The sequence below is a fragment of the Schistocerca serialis genome, chromosome 2 (assembly GCF_023864345.2).
Source record: "Schistocerca serialis cubense isolate TAMUIC-IGC-003099 chromosome 2, iqSchSeri2.2, whole genome shotgun sequence".
NCBI lineage: Eukaryota > Metazoa > Arthropoda > Insecta > Orthoptera > Acrididae > Schistocerca > Schistocerca serialis.
This window is the reverse complement of record NC_064639.1, coordinates 754,351,753-754,368,262: the sequence shown is the minus strand read 5'-3', so window position 1 is coordinate 754,368,262 and position 16,510 is coordinate 754,351,753. Positions and strand designations below refer to the sequence as shown.

Genomic DNA, 16,510 nt, shown 5'->3' with positions numbered 1-16,510 from the left:
AAAGAATGGGATACAATGGTTGAGCAGTTCCTCATAGGCCACATATTTCTGCTGTCAGTGCTAAAATAGATTGAGGTGATCTAAAGAGTGATGACACTGCACAGTGTATTCCACTAAAACTGATACTATGATGTGGTTGCACAGCACTAGCATGTTATTTCCATGGCAAAGCTTTCAGTCACATTTAATATTCGTCGTCTTGCTAGTTAACAGAAGAGAAATTATTCAATTAATTGTTCTTCTTCTTCTTCTTTCAGATCGTGGACGGCAATGCGAAGACGGAGCTGAGTAACCGCAAGGATCCGGGCATGTTCTGCGGCGAGACGGAGCAGCCGCAGACGTTCATCTCGGAGACAAGCTTCGTCAAGGTGGTGTTCCACGTGGAAAACTTCACGGACCAGACCTACTTCAGCTTCGAATCCCGCGTGGAGCAGCAGCTGGAGGTGTACGCGCGCTACGGCCACCACCCCGAGCTCTACCCCAACAGGCGCGGCCAGGTTGTGCCAGGGTGAGGCGCTTTGCCACGCGGCCATCTGCAGTCTTTGGATGTGCAGTTGCTACCCGCTTACAACAGACGGTGTCCCCTGTTTTGAACTTCATAGCGTGCGTTAGAACTTCATTTCTGATACCTCTATCGGAGAATTTCATATAAAATTAATTGTTGGTAAGGCGGGTGCTGAGATTCATTGGGAGAGTCCTTAGAAAATGTAGTCCATCATCAAAGGAGGTGGCTTACAAAACACTCGTTCGACCTATACTTGAGTATTGCTCATCAGTGTGGGATCCGTACCAGGTCGGATTGACGGAGGAGAAGATCCAAAGAAGAGCGGCGCGTTTCGTCACAGGGTTATTTGGTAAGCGTGATAGCGTTGCGGAGATGTTTAGCAAACTCAAGTGGCAGACTCTGCAAGAGAGGCGCTCTCTGCATCGCGGTGTAGCTTGCTGTCCAGCTTTCGAGAGGGTGCGTTTCTGGATGAGGTATCGAATATATTGCTTCCCCCTACTTATACCTCCCGAGGAGATCACGAATGTAAAATTAGAGAGATCGAGCGCGCACAGAGGCTTTCCGGCAGTCGTTCTTCCCGCGAACCACGCGCGACTTGAACAGGAAAAGAAGGAGGTAATGACAGTGGCACATAATGTGCCCTCCGCCACACAGCGGTGGGTGGCTTACGCAGTATAAATGTAGATATAAATGTAGATGTAGAAGATTTTAGCTCCCTTACAATGAATCGAAAAGTCGAGAGAAATAGGTAAAACATCTGAAACGCGAGTGCAGTATACATTTTGTATTCTATGTCGTTGATTAGGGACACTGATTAGTCAATAAAGAGAACGTGCAGTGACTCGGTCAGAAAGCTTCACAACTCTCGTCAACGGTACGTCAGATTACGGTTTCAGAGAGCTTGTATTCCCACAAATCTTCATCACGTAAAAATTCTTAAAATGTACGCTGTAGCTCTAAAAATAAGTAGAACGATTAAACGGTCCCAATTCTAAGGAATACGCTGAGGAAAAGCCAATACTGAACTACCATTGGTTGGTTACTGAGTCATCATATTGGGAATTACGTATGGGCAAAAATACATAAAATTATGTCGATATGAAAATACCTAAAATGTATGATGAAAAATATCCAGTAGTCGCATTTTTGAAAACTATTAATTCATCATTGATGTCAAGATTGTATGATCTCTTTACTAGATGTAAGCAGAAACCATGTGACCTATTGTCAAAGTAAGCTATGTGAAGGTTGTTTCGATTACTATGAGCATAGGACACACAGTTTTTGTTGGATTTGGTACGTAAACATGCATTAAATGAGAGTTTAATGTACAGTGACTATTGTAAATTCGCTTCTTTAAGTTACATAATTCTAACCCACAGACCCAAATATACTTTATTACGATGAATAAAATATTGGAACATGTGATATACACTGGATTGGGGCGTTTGGCTGGAGACATTAATTGATCATATGCTCGGAAAACAATTAGGGAAAAAGGTGTCTAGTTGTACTGGATTTGAATCTGAGAAGGAGTTGGTCGTTAAGTCTCTCCTGATGACGCGAACTAACAATAGACGCGCGAACTACAGTCTGTAGCCCTTGTTTCAGTAGACACACTTTTTGGGGGGGGGGGGGCGGGGGATATTCAAACTGAATTTGACTGAAGTTTTTCCCCATTCTCGGCCACCGAGACGTAGAGTTTCTCCTGAAGGATGAACCGTTGCAAGAACCTTTCCCTGCGCTATAGTTCTTCGCATTCTCTAGAGATTTCTTTCAGAGACAAGATCAGACAAGACTCTTTTCGATATGAGGTACCGATCAGCTGCACTATTGGACAAGTAGTGGGCGGCATTAGCCGATCTGTTCATATTTCGTAGTGGCTAGTTGGGAATGTGTCAACGAAGTTCACGAGTAGCGATGCTAGCAAGACTGCAGATTTTATGTACAGGTTTTGACGTGGGATGGCCTGAAATTAGCGGGTTGGATAGTTTAGTTCACTTTCGTGGCTTTCAAAGAACTTTGTCACACTAGAATCGTGTATTCTACAGCAGATTACCAAAACAGAAGTTCTCGCGCAAATCACTTACTTTTACGACTTAGTCACACGAATATAACATTGAACTGCTGTGTTGCGCCAATGCCTTTGGTACACCAGTGTCAAAGTTGTTACATGGATGTGAAGGTACCTTTCTTTGGAACACAGTCCACAAACTAGGAGATCATCATATGAAATAAGAGAGCATTAATTAGCATCACTAATAGACGTCCAGCAAATTCTCTGATGTGAACGTGTAGAGATCAGTTAGCAATGGTAATAATAATCGGATGGACGCACGTGAAGAGTTTGTAGCCACACCGACCACAGACGAGGAATAACTGTAGATTGGGCAGTAAAGGTTTCCTGTTTCGTGCACATCGATTAGAGGTGCAGATTTTCGTTTTAGGATCACGTTTTTATTGTATAAATCTTCAGTAATTTACAATGTTAAACCACGGACCAACTGCACCACTCGCGAAGTGACGCTCCAAGTGGTCGGCCGCAGATACTGCCTCCGAAGATGGCGCTTAGAGTATTTAACTTCACTGTGAAGCGATTTCTCTTTTCTTTTTCATGATTAACCTTAGGGCTGAATTCTCCACAGCCCCATCAACAACGGAATGCTTAAATGTAGCTGTAGCTGTAAGTTGTAAATATTCTGCATATATAGATAGTAGTTTTGCCGCGTTGGTGTAAAAGATATATTTCAACATTTTTATCAACAAATAAGTCATTAGTGTTGGACTACGAGCCTTCTTAAGTGACGTATGGAAATGAATTGACCGTGTTCTATTTAAACAACCATTCTGGTAATGTACCGTTTTTATTTGGAATCGCCATGAGAATCTCAATCAGGGTGGCCGAACAGCGACCAGAATGTAGTTCCTCGTCTCTATTATAATGTTTTCAGATTTTTAAAGTGTACTTCTGGAATGCATTGTAGAAAGCAATTTTTTCCATCGAGACTGCGGGCACAGGTTGAATTTTGGGTTTCTTGTAAGCACCTGTTTCGAGAGGCAATATATTTTGTAAAGTGTTATGGTGTTCAAAATGTTTCAGCTATCTCTTAAACGCAGCGATAAGGTACTTCAGTTTCTACTTTCATGTTTTGTAATTGAAAATTAAGATAGGAGATCCACATCGTCGATGTGAGCAAGAATACAGGTATATGCATATGCGCCTCACTGTTTTGTATATGTCTTAACAGAGATCCTACCATACTGTCAGTGTTTTCCATATATAGCTTTCATCGCCGATTCTGCGGAGAACATCCTCGTTCCTTACGTTATCATTCCACCCAATTTTCAACATTCGTCTGTAGTACCACATCTCAAATGCTTCGAGGCCGGCCGTTGTGGCCGTGCGGTTCTAAGCGCTTCAGTCTGGAACCGCGTGACCGCTCCGGTCGCAGGTTCGAATCCTGCCTCGGGCATGGATGTGTGTGATGTCTTTAGGTTGGTTAGGTTTAAGTAGTTCTAAGTTCTAGGGGACTTATGACCACAGCAGTTGAGTCCCATAGTGCTCAGAGCCATTTGAACCATTTTTTTGTTTCTTCTGTTACCGATGATTTCTCGGAAGCTAATCTCTTTGTACCTACGGCTTTCTCTCCAATTTCTGTGATGACCCATTTCAGGAAAGTCCATTCCTTTGCAACTGAACTGCCTACTCAGCTATTCGCTATCGCAGTATCTATAGCCTCTTCAGCCTCAGAGAATTCAAGCGTACCTCTTCATTCCTTAGTACTCCCGTATCCAACTTCTTTGCACATTGATTCTTTCTGATTGGTTTCTTAGTCTTCAGCCTACTCTTCACCATTAGTAATTATGATCTGAGTCTACATCGGCTATATCTGCTCCAAAGTACCCCTTCAATCCAGTATCCGTTTTGGGAGTTTCTGCCTGACCATGATGTAATTTAACTGAAATCTTCCTGTATCACCCGGCTTTGTCCAAGTATACCTCCTCCTCTTGTGATTCTTGAACAGAGTATTCGCTATTAATAGCTGAAATTTACTGCAAAACTCAATTAATCTTTCTCCTCTCTCATTCCTAGTACCAAGGCATATTCTCCATTAACACTTCCTTCTATTCCTTCCCATACAACCGCATTCCTATCTTCCATGACTATTTGATTTTCATCTCCGCTTACATACTGAATTACCCGTTTAACATCCTAATGTACTCTACTTATGTCTTCATCTTCGGCTTGTGAAGTCGGCGTATATATATCTGAACTATTGTTGATAGTGACATTTTGCTGTCGATTCTGACGAGGATACTCTGTCGCTGAATTAACAGTAACTCTCTGCTCTACCTTCCTAATCATAACGAATCCTACTCGTGTTGAGCCATTCCCGCTCATCTGGCCAGATATCCTTGTCTCCCTTACACTGTACTCCACTGACCCTCACGATATCTTGACTGAGCCTTAGCGTTTCCCTTTTCAGATATTCAAACTTCCCTACCATGTTCAAAATTATGACATTCCACGCTCCTATTAAAACGGTTAAACGTAGCCTCTGAGCCACCGAGGTGCTTGTGTAGCAAACCTCCAGGCATTCTGTTAATTCAGTTTCCACACCAAAAGATAGTTTCCGGGTCCTCCTGAAACAACACCTACAGTTTAAAATCTCCTTGTGTTTTAATAGCTGATGTAAGAGTATAATCGGTGCTGTGTGATGCATGTTGAATCCCTTTTGTCATGACCAGTTTAATATAACTCTTCAGTCGATGTCGAGGTTTAACCTCGCCACCATTCGGCGAGAAATCGCTTTCAATCTATTCTTTCATGTTAGTCATAATTACTGAAAGAGCATTCTGGATTGGAAAAAGTTGATGGGCGTCCAATAACATATGCAGAAAGTTAATTTTAACTTCTGCCTTAGTTAACCTTCCATCCAGAACGTCTACATCTGAAACAAAAATAGATACAAAATTGTGCTTTGTGCGTCCTTTTATGAAAATGTAACGCACTGTTTTTAATCAGCGCTCTTCCATTAGAGACTGGGTGTCTCCTGCGTCACAATGGAGGTATTTCCCCATTACCTTCGTCCTGTGGTCACTTGAATATTACGGGGATTCCGTAGCTTTTCCAAAAATAACTTAATGACAACGAAATTTGTCGACATCAAGTATTGTTTGCTCATTTCGTTTTAACGAAGCTGTTTGAAGGAACGTTTCTCTCAATTGTCTTCTTACGAGAGAAGTTCCGTAATTTCCAATGTGCTATTTCATGTTTACCCATTTAAGGTCTCGGAAATTTCGTGCCGTATCCAGGTGGGTACAGCCAGCCATAGTAGACTTGTTAATTGTTTTCAACTCACTCTTTCACAAGGTGTGATACGATGTGCAAGACATTGGAATGGTCAATGGGGAAGGCAGTAAAATAATGCTTATACCTGTTGATCTGTCTTTTCATCACGATTTCGAAATTTAATGAGAAACACTTTGGCGTCAAGGAAGCCTGCAGCGTATTTTTCCACTTTTCCATTTTTACAAATGACCATGCTGTTCACAGACTGAGGGTCATGTTGCCACACTCCAGTTGTAACATATTTTTAAATTTTCAGTAAGTTTCTTTTTAATCTGTGTCATATTTACTCAATGGTTAATAGCGGTGCCCTTTGTTGATTGCTTTGCGGCTCGTGCATGATCTTTCTACCTACGTTTCACTTTTTTTAAGGACTCTTAAATTGAGAAACAAATATATACTTATTTTGGGTGTACCAGAAATACTACTACAAACTTTGGGGGGAGTATGCTAGTAGCGTTCAATAAGTAATGCAACACATTCTTTTCTCGACAAAATTCGTTTGAAAAAATATGAAATTTGTTGTGAAACATCGTGAAATATTCCCGCTTCAGCCCCTATAGTTTCTAGAAGCTCCGACAGATGGCAGCGATTTACATAGCCTTCTGGCGTCTGTAAAGGTGGTCGCTTCCAAGCGGAGAGGTGTCATTGAATTTCTTTTGGCAGAAAACCAAGTGCATCGCTGATATACATAGGTGCTTGTAGTGTGTCTACGCAGATTTGGCACGGTCTATTAGTGGCCAGGTGTCTGTCATCATCGCAACAAGGTCGCGCAAACCTTCCCATCTCCTGCGTGCCGGCCGGCCGCGCACAGCTGAGTCTCCAGCAATGTAGGAACAAGCGGACACTTATTCAAGGTACTCGGCGCACCTCGTTCCTCAAATGGACGTCTCTGTTAGTATTGTTGACACACTCGTCTATCTTTTTGGGGACTCAGATGTATGTGCCCGCAGGGTTCCTGGCCCATGCGGAATTGCTAGCACGTGACGAAGCTGATGGTGACAGTTTTGTGTCGAACATCGTTACAGGCGATGAAGCCTTTTGCAACGTGTCCCGGGAGTCCACAGGACATTTTGATACCATCCGAGGGTATCTAAAATGGAATCACATTCTCCAATGTGTCGACAGAATGCGTTGAGAGTCCAGCATAATGCTTTTAAATAATAACTCAAGATATGAAGGTATTCGCTACTGTCCACCACAGCTGTAGACAGTGATTAAAAGAATGTTACGAAGTGCAGTACGACTTGAAATTGATTATTGCTTGGCGGGAAAGAAAAGATAATTGTAACGTAGTACCCGTATAGTCGAAAAACCTGATACCTTTCAGCACTACCATCGACATGTAGTCACTGTAATGGGTCTTCTTTGACTCTTTGGGAAAAAAAACCCTCACATCACGTAAATCCAATTGTGTGAAAGGTAGATAACAGACAGAATATTATTAGAAGAACAATGAGAATAACTTCGTCGGTCTGGGAATGGTCCTAAATTTGTTAAACGGGTTAGTAAAAGAGAGATAGCGAGCAAGAGAAAAAGAGAGTTGCCGTGCAAGAGAGAGGTGAAGGAGAAACTTCAAACACAGCAGCGCGCTTTGTAACGGATTTGCTTACCCAATGCAGCACGAGTTAAGAACGTCATTACTTTCTCCGTCATATTTTACGCAACCACTAATAAAGAATGAAATACAGAAGCACAAAAAAGGCTGTGACACACACCGTAGTTTCTGCCACACTTACGGTTGCTTGCGGAGTAAAGACGTAGATAATGGTTCAAATGGCTCTGAGCACTATGGGACTTAACATCTGAGGTCATTAGTCCCCTAGAACTTAGAACTAATTAAACCTAACTAACCTAAGGACATCACACACATCCATGCTCGAGGCAGGATTCGAACCTGCGACCGTAGCAGTCGCGCTGTTCCGGACTGATGCGCCAGAACCATTCGGCCACCGCGGCCGGCAAAGACGTAGATACAAAACAGATTAAAGAACTTTTGTGTGCCAAATGTAGCCCCCATCACGATTGAGTTTTTACGTAAGAAACATATTCAAACAGCTACAGTTCGACGATTAACTGTTTACTAAGGCGATTCTTGAACAGTTTCATGAAAATACGTTCTAAATATACATGTTTTACTCTCCAGGAAGAGCCTATAAATGGGTAAGCGGTAATAGTAATTGAACAGAGTTCGAATAAAGAAATGAAAAAAAAAAAAGACCTACGGAGCTGATTACAATACAGGCGGAATGCAAGCCTGTCTTGGGTTAGGCAAGGTTGCTTAATCGACTCTGCACATATGTCGAGAACTTGCTGCCGTTTACATCCAATGGTTTATTCTAACCACAGGAAGTTTAAATCCGGATGAGAGGGCACTTTCAATCCAGGAGTCTTGCCAGCGTTCCACCTCGCTTGTTGTACGGAGGCGAGAGTGGCATCCCTCTGTGTTATGTCATACGTCGCAGGTCAAAGCCAGGTAAATATACGTAACGCAACGCTTCACTCTCTACATGCGTTACGTTACTACTTGGCTGTAGTTTCATCAAAATGTGATAAAAATTAATTGTTCTCTGTCAACGAAGTTCTCAGATCGTCTTATGGAATGTAGACGTGCAAGTTCAAAACACTCTCTCCTTTGCAAAAATGTGTGTGCAGGAAATTTAGTTCCTTGTATCTCTTTTGAAATACGAAGGGTTCCTTGTGACTTACGAGAATACGTATTTACGTCTTAGCTACGTGATCCTGAACAACGTGGCGCAAGCCGCTGGATGGGGGTCAAGGAATCGCTTGCACCCGCAAATGTATTCGTCTCGTTCGCGACAGGCTGTGGGCGCTCTCGTGAGGGAACCAGAAGTACACGTTTGCCAGCTACATTCATACAGTGAATGTAACTGCGATTTTAAAACATACAGGGGCATTACCAGTCAAGTCCTCATTCTTAGTGAGAGCCACACTTGAAATGCGCTACCCTTAGCTGTGACGGCGATATCACCAGAAAATTAGTGGTGTCTGTGGCTAATTGAGAGATAACTGTTGGATCAGAGCATCCGATGACTCGGACGTCATAATATGAACTATCATGACCAGTAGGCAAGGTGCTTTGCGAAGGCGCCGCAGACTTATTTCGTGAGCTCTGGGGGTGACCCATCTTTTACCTCTATCTTTCCAAAAGACTGCTCGAATGATTAGTTTAGAAGGCTACTTCGAACATTCTTCCCCATCCCGATTAGCACTGATCTTTCTTCCTATCTTAAATTATGTAAGTGTATACCATACGAGCGGTTCTAAGCGCTACAGTCTGGAACCGCCCGACCGCTACGGTCGCAGGTTCGAATCCTGCCTCGGGCATGGATGTGTGTGATGTCCTTAGGTTAGTTAGGTTTAAGTAGTTCTAAGTTCTAAGGGACTGATGACCACAGCAGTAAGTCCCCTAGTGCTCAGAGCCATTTGAACCATTTTTTTGTATACTATATACATACCAAACAACGCTACATCACATATTGGACAAGAAGGAGCAAAGTATTTAATAACGCTGTGAAAACGGAATTTAAACTGTATGTAGTTCACCTAGAATACAATGGAAAGTACATATGATATGTTTCAAAAAAGATTAACAAAATGTATTTGCCGTTATGGGCAGTGTAAATATGAAACTGTAGTGGAAGTTCTTACCAAGGAGGCTTTAAGGAAACGTAAATAGAATTGAAAAATTGGAACGGAGGCACAGAAAACTAATAAAAACAAAACAGATAGTCTGTAATAAATCTCTTAAAACAACGACAAATCAAGCTTATGCATCACTTTAGCAAAATCGGAATTTTGTCTAGAACACTGTATAAATTTACATAATGAGTCGTGGGACGGATTTGTTAGTAAATTAGACAGCCAATGGCATGTAATATAATAAAACATTTTAATCAAGAGGAAAGTGAAGCATGCAAGCTACATTTTATGGCCATGGCTTACTCGGTTGAGTGTTATAAAAAGCTAAGGTTTGATGGCAAAGTCCAAGAGGAAACAGAAGACAGAAGTGTACATAATGTAACATATACAGAATTATAAAATGCATTTAACTCCATTGCAGACAGAAAAAATAACTGCTGAAGAAAGTTATGTCAACCAAGGAGTATACCAGAGATGTAAAATACAGATAATAATTTCCTGAAATCCGTGACACGCTGTACAAGACTAGATATATTTAAAAATGACAATGTTCAGAGAGAGCAGAACATTTTTTTAACAGAAGATGGAGTCAAAGAATGAAAAAAGTACTTCACACTTGATCAGGTTGCTAGAAAGATATTTGCCGTGCACAATGAATTCTAGAAGAGGCATTAGAAGCAACGCAGCATGCCATTATTAACAGAGATACATTTTCAGATGTAATGTTAACTTCGGGCATATGCCAAGGGAGTGATATAAGACGAGCAATTTTCGCAGTATATATAAATAACCTAATGGATAACGTCAGAAGTTCCATAAGGATTTCTGTGGATGGTGCTGTTGCTTGTAGAGAAGTGGCAATGCTAGAAAACTATAGCGGAATCCTGAACGACCTGCAGACGGTTGACTCTCTGCGGATTGACAGTTGACCCTCAACATAAATGGTACACATTACGCAGAAAGACACTTTACTCTAACATTACACTTTTAAAGAACAATCACTGGAGGTAGTTAACTACTCTACTCCGACCGAACAGGCCTCGGAAGGCTCAACTGTACCTACCGACCGCCGTGTCATCCTCAGTCGATAGGCGTCATTGAAAACGGATACGGAGGTGCATGTGATCAGCACACCGATCTCCCGGCCATTGTCAGTTTTCATCACCGCAGCCGCTACTTCTCAATCGAGTAACTCCTCAATTAGCCTCCCAAAGGCTCAGTGCACTCCGTTTGCCAACAGAGCTCGGCAGACCACGACAGTCAGTCACCCATTCAAGTGCTACCCAAGCCGAACCGGCGTTTCCACTGTGGTAAGGCCGTTGCAGGAGGCAGTTATACCAATTAAATACCTAAGAGTGTGCTAAAGGAGAGGTTTAAAGTGCCAGGACTACACAAAACTAATCGCAGGCAAATGTCAATCGCTGTAAGAGTTCTCAGAAAGTATAGTGCTCCCGAAAGGAAACTATGAAACCCTCGTCCGAGTAACAATTGCTCTTCAATCTGGCGTCCGTATCACATAGCACTGAAGCAAGAAATTAAGAAGATCCAAAGAAGAGTAGCTGGTTTCGTTACGGGTACGTCTACTAAACTCGAAACGGTGACGAAGATGCTGAGCCACCTACGCTGACAGAAGCTACAAGAGAGTTGTTTCTCATCAAGGCGTGATTTACTGTAAAAAAATTCAATTGCATACGTTCCCAGAAGAATCAAACAAAATATTATTTCTTCCTATGTATACCTCGCGAGAAGACCTTATAGGTACAATTAGCTTAGCACAGGTTGCTTCGCTCGCATAGATTGTATGGTCTGAATTTCTTTTACTTTTCTTTAATCCAATTTGTAAGTTGTCACGCCCACTGAACGTGTGTAAATCTACATACTGTCCAGTCTCCTAAAGAGTGTCATAGATTTCAGGAAATTTCTTTTCTGTATTTTGTAGTTCTGGTGTACTCCTTTGTTGACATAAATTTCTTCACTTGGTATGTTTTCTATCTTCAATGGACTTCAGCACATTTCATAATTCTGTAATTGTTATGTTATTAAATTTCTGTCTTCTGGTTCATCTAGGATTTTGTGGTCAACCCGTAGCTTTTTATACCGCTGGCATGGCCATAAAATGTAGCTTGAATGCTTCACTTTCAAATGTTCAAATGTGTGTGAGATCTTATGGGACTTAACTGCTAAGGTCATCAGCCCCTAAGCTTACACATTACTTAATCTAAATTATCCAAAGGACAAACACACACACCCATGCCCGTGGGAGGACTCGAACCTCCGCCGGGACCAGCCGCACAGTCTATGACTGCAGCGCCCTAGACCGCTCGGCTAATCCCAATCCCGCGCGGCCGCTTCACTTTCCCTTGGTTACAATGTTCGATTATGTTATGTGTGATTATATTTCTATTTAAGGAGCATAGCTGTCCTATGACTCATTATACGCAATTCATACACTATTCCTTACAAAACTACGCTTTGGCTAAAACTGTGTACCCCCTTCATTTGTCTTTGTTTGAAGATATTTATCACAGATTATTTGTTGAGTTTTTATTATTTTTCTGTACCTGCATTGTAAAAGAGTTAGTGACCAGTTACTTGGCTGCTAGTCTCTGCGTAGCTAAAATGTTCAAGCGGGTTCAATTTAAATTCATACAGAAAATTAAAAGAAGAAAGAGACAAATCGGATAAGTGGTTCTACTATTATTACCGCCATTCTAAGCACCCAATACTAAATTCTCTCAACTTAATCGATAATTCCTGTATTTGGAATCGCATTTGAAGTTGGTATCTATTCTGTCATCCGTAATGGTTACTTTGCGGAGTAATTGCAACAAAAATTATTTTATAAGCATGCGTTAGGCCTACTGAAAAAGAAATGTATTAAGGTCCGTTTCTTTTTCTATGCAGTTCTGACAAACATGGTGACTATTAAACAACTGTCTTTCACTTAGTGCATACATCACAACAAGGTCTAAACCTTTCACGTTAATAAACGTTAAAGAAGCATGATCTTTTCCGAATATATTTCTGATCAAAAAGTGATTGTGCTTTCGGAATGAAATATTTTCATAAAATATTGCGTACCCTGTTTCACATTACTGTAGGTTGAATTTCCAAAAACACTAAAACACATATTTTTTATGTCTAACCAAGATGTCAAATACCAGTTCTCATAAAAAATGCTTTAGTAATTCTTTAACAATGATTATTTCCAAAAAAATGTCATCCTCCCTTTTTACCCCCTTATGGGCTGAATTTCCAAAACTGATGAAACACGTATTGTTTTGTTCCTGACGGAGAAACCATGTACCAATTTTCATAGTTATACTTCAAAGTTGTCTCAATAGTGATGTATTAAAAAGAGATGAAAAAGAATTTCGTCCTCTAATTCACCCCCTCGGCGGTGGAGTTTAGAGCAATACCTTCCTAAACAATGCCTACAGTATAAGACCAACAACCTCTCTAAATTTCAAGTTACTATCCTCAGAGGTGTGGGCTCAGCGATGATGAGTCGTTGAATCAATCAGGAAATGTTCTTTCGTATAGTGTTGTCAGAAGCAGTCTGAAACCCAGAGACGTTGGCGCCAAACGTTGCCGGCCGGTGTGGCCGAGCGGTTCTAGGCGCTTCAGTCTGGAACCGCGCGACCGCAACGGTCGCAGGTTCGAATCCTGCCTCGGGCATGGATGTGCGTGATGTCCTTAGGTTAGTTAGGTTTAAGTAGTTCTAAGTTCTAGGGGACTGATGACCTCAGATGTTAAGTCCCATAGTGCCCAGAGCCATTTGGACCATTTTTGGCCAAACGTGTTTGTGGTGTGGTTTCCTTAAACCGAAGAAGAGTGTGGTACAAATATTGGACCCGGAAATGTAGTAAGGATCGAACCGGAGGCAAAAGCTGAGCAGGCTCGTCCGCTGTCATCTACGCTGTGAAAACAACTGACATTAACTGCATCTAGCGGGCCTCTTGAATTCGTGCACAACGGCCTGATTCGCTAACTTCAGCGCTAAATAACTCGGAAACGGCGCTAAGCATCGAATTTTTTTCTTAAGAATTATTTCTTAGTTCAACCTACCGTGCAACATCCTTACAAACTTTTCAGACTGTTTCTAACCACCAAGAACGTGTACTTGTTGATTCACTTACTCATCATCACCTAGCCCAAACTGCATAGGATAGAAACTTTAAAACTGGAGAGAGTGTTGATCCTACAATGCAGATAAATTTGAAGTAATGGTCTTTTCAAAATTCCGTTCTCGAGGGGGTGAACGACTGATAACTACTCCCTCCAGGGCCTCAACTGGCTGTATTTCTCTGATCGTCGAGACAGGATTCCAAGAAGTAGCATTTCTGTTGAATCGTTCTAAATATCAGCGTCTTCCCACATCTCCTGTACCTCTCCTATAGATGGTAGCGACAGCTGGGACACCACACGTCAGCAAGAAAGAGCCATCGCGGCAGTGCGGATAACGGCACGCGGCCGGGCTTTATTTTAAAGCTGCGTGGGCAGGCCGAGTCTTGAGGGAATGGCAATCACCGTCGGAGCGGCGGCACCTGCCCCGCGCAGCGCGAGTAATCAATTCCGCGGCCGAGCCGAGGACGGCGGGTTGCCTACCACCCGCCTCCTGCTGCCTGGGACCGGACCGCCTGCCCGTCATGCATAATGGATAGCGCGGCGCCTCGCGATAACGCAAACAACTGTAGCGCCAATCTGCGAACTTGTTGCTCGCCGCAAACTCCATCTGCCCACTGCCGGTCGCGGCTCAGTTAGCGTGCAAAGAAGGCCAATTCTGCGTAATGCGCTTACAGCCGGGACTGCGCTCTGCGGCAGAACTCTCATGCGGCCAGGGAGATAAAAGAATGCTGGATCGTGGATTACTTTAATCCGTACACAGGCATAAAATAACAGTTCCTCACTCGACGCTTTATTCAGAAACATCTGCAGACAGATTAAGCTCGTAAAGGAGGACGAGCAATGTGTGTTTACCGTAATCTTGCAAAGTGCAATTCGTTATTCTGCCCTTTCTTTTATTTACAGTTACTCGACTTGATTACTCACCACCTTTAGTATTCCTCGAGATAATCAGGTTACATGTTCGGTAATCCCCAGATTTAGAAGGGATTTTGGATAAATATGCCCATATTTTAACTTGGTTTACGTAGCTATTGTATCCCTTTCGTATACGAAGATCACGGGCAGTTTCGTGAGACACAATAGATTTGAATGATCATAAAATATCAGATCAAGTGTGAACAACTTCAGTCCCCAATTTACTGAAAAATACTGAAACATTGACTGGATGCGAATTTTCCAACTCTATTTGACGGAATGTGAAGTAGTACAAGAAATGAATTGAAGGAAGATGTTGTGACAATAAGAGGTCGTTCGTTGGTAGAAACAAATATTTCCATTATTTGTGTCTTCCTCAGGGTTCCATACTAGGGCCACTTCATTCCCTCATACACATAACGATTTTAACTGCAGCACCCAGTTTTCAAAGTTATTTTGTTTACTGATGGCAACGTTAAAATTGTTACAGGAGTCATATTCTGAAAGGTGCAAATCCACTAGTTTCTGCAGGTGCTGTATGTCAGTACCTGTGTAATTGCTACATACTCTACAACATATTGTTACTGCACGGGAACTTGTGTATTTTGAGTACCGTCATCTGTTGGTGTCATTAGAAGGAACTGTGGCAACTGATTTGTGCTAGAAGCGAGCCATGAAGGGCCTCTCTATCTCTCGCTCTCTCCCCTCGAACCGTCCTCGGAAGCTCCAACGGCACCGACCGACCGCGGTGTTATCCTCAGCCGTTAGGTGCCACTAGATACGGGTATGGTGGGGCATGTGCACAAGTGCTGAGTGAGGCCAACTGAGGAGCTACTTGTCCGAGAATTGGCGATTCCGGTCACGAAAACTGATCGCTGGAAGAGCGTTGTGCTCACCACGTGCCTCACCATACCACACACGCTGAGCAAGGGCACAAGTGGTCTAAGCGTGTTCGGCCAGAATCTTAGCTGAGTTCTGCAATAAAAAAACTGACTTAATTGATCAACAATGAACTTGAACAAGCGTCATGGGACGTCTGCCCCGAACAACTCGAACGAATAATAACAGACAAAGTGATACTAACATAAAATGGGGGGGGGGGGGGGTAGTGTCTTTGAGTAGCAATCAACATGTCCTCGGTCACGGGTTCGAACCCCGTCACTACTTAGATTTTCATTAATAGTCAGCAGTGGTGGCTGAAGACTTCCTGCAAAAGAAGTCACTCTCATTCAGCCAACGGCCTTGTCCAAGACGACGGGGGAACGGACGGAGGTTCAGTCCACTCTCTTGTCCTTTGGGTGGGAAACTGCCCCTAACGCGAAAGGATCAACAATGCTCAACGACGTGAGGATGCAGAAGACAATGGAAACCATTGCATTAAAGACACACAATGTGTATCCACAGGACATGTAACTGAATAAGTGTAATGATGATCTCTCCATTGGAAAAAGATTTCGAAACAATCCCCCAATTGGATCTCTGGGTGGGACTGCCAAGGGGGATGTGACCATGAGAAAGAGTTTGAATGACGTTCTACGAGTCGGGGTGTAGAAGGTCAGGAGCTTGAACGTGGTAGGGAAGCTAGAAAATCTGAAAAGGGGACTGTAAATGCTCAATCTAGATATAGTAGGGGCCAGTGAAGTGAAGTGGAAAGAAGACAAGGATTTCGGGTCAGATGAGCATAGAGTAATATCAACAGCAACATCAAATGGTATAACAGGAGTAGGATTCGTTATGAATAGGAAGGTAGGGCAGAGTGTGTGTTACTGTGAACAGTTGAGTGATAGGGTTCTTTCTACCAGAGACGAGAGCAAACCAGTACCGACAACGATAGTGCAGGTATACATGCCATGGTCGCAAGCTGAAGATGAAGAGATAGAGAAAGTATATGAGGATATTGAACGGGTAACACAGTGCGTGAGGGGAGATGAAAATCCAATACTCATGGG

At 42.6% G+C, this 16,510-nt stretch overlaps 1 protein-coding gene across 1 annotated transcript in view; it reads left to right on the top strand.

The window, feature by feature from the left end:
- Positions 1 to 16,510, top strand: part of LOC126456385 (uncharacterized) — a 127,906-nt gene that overhangs the window by 36,179 nt on the left and 75,217 nt on the right. Inside the window, exon 2 of the mRNA XM_050092139.1 lies at positions 258 to 508. Within this exon, the coding sequence (XP_049948096.1) occupies positions 309 to 508 (200 nt within the window). The 5' untranslated portion in view covers positions 258 to 308. The remainder of the gene's footprint in view (positions 1 to 257; positions 509 to 16,510) is intronic.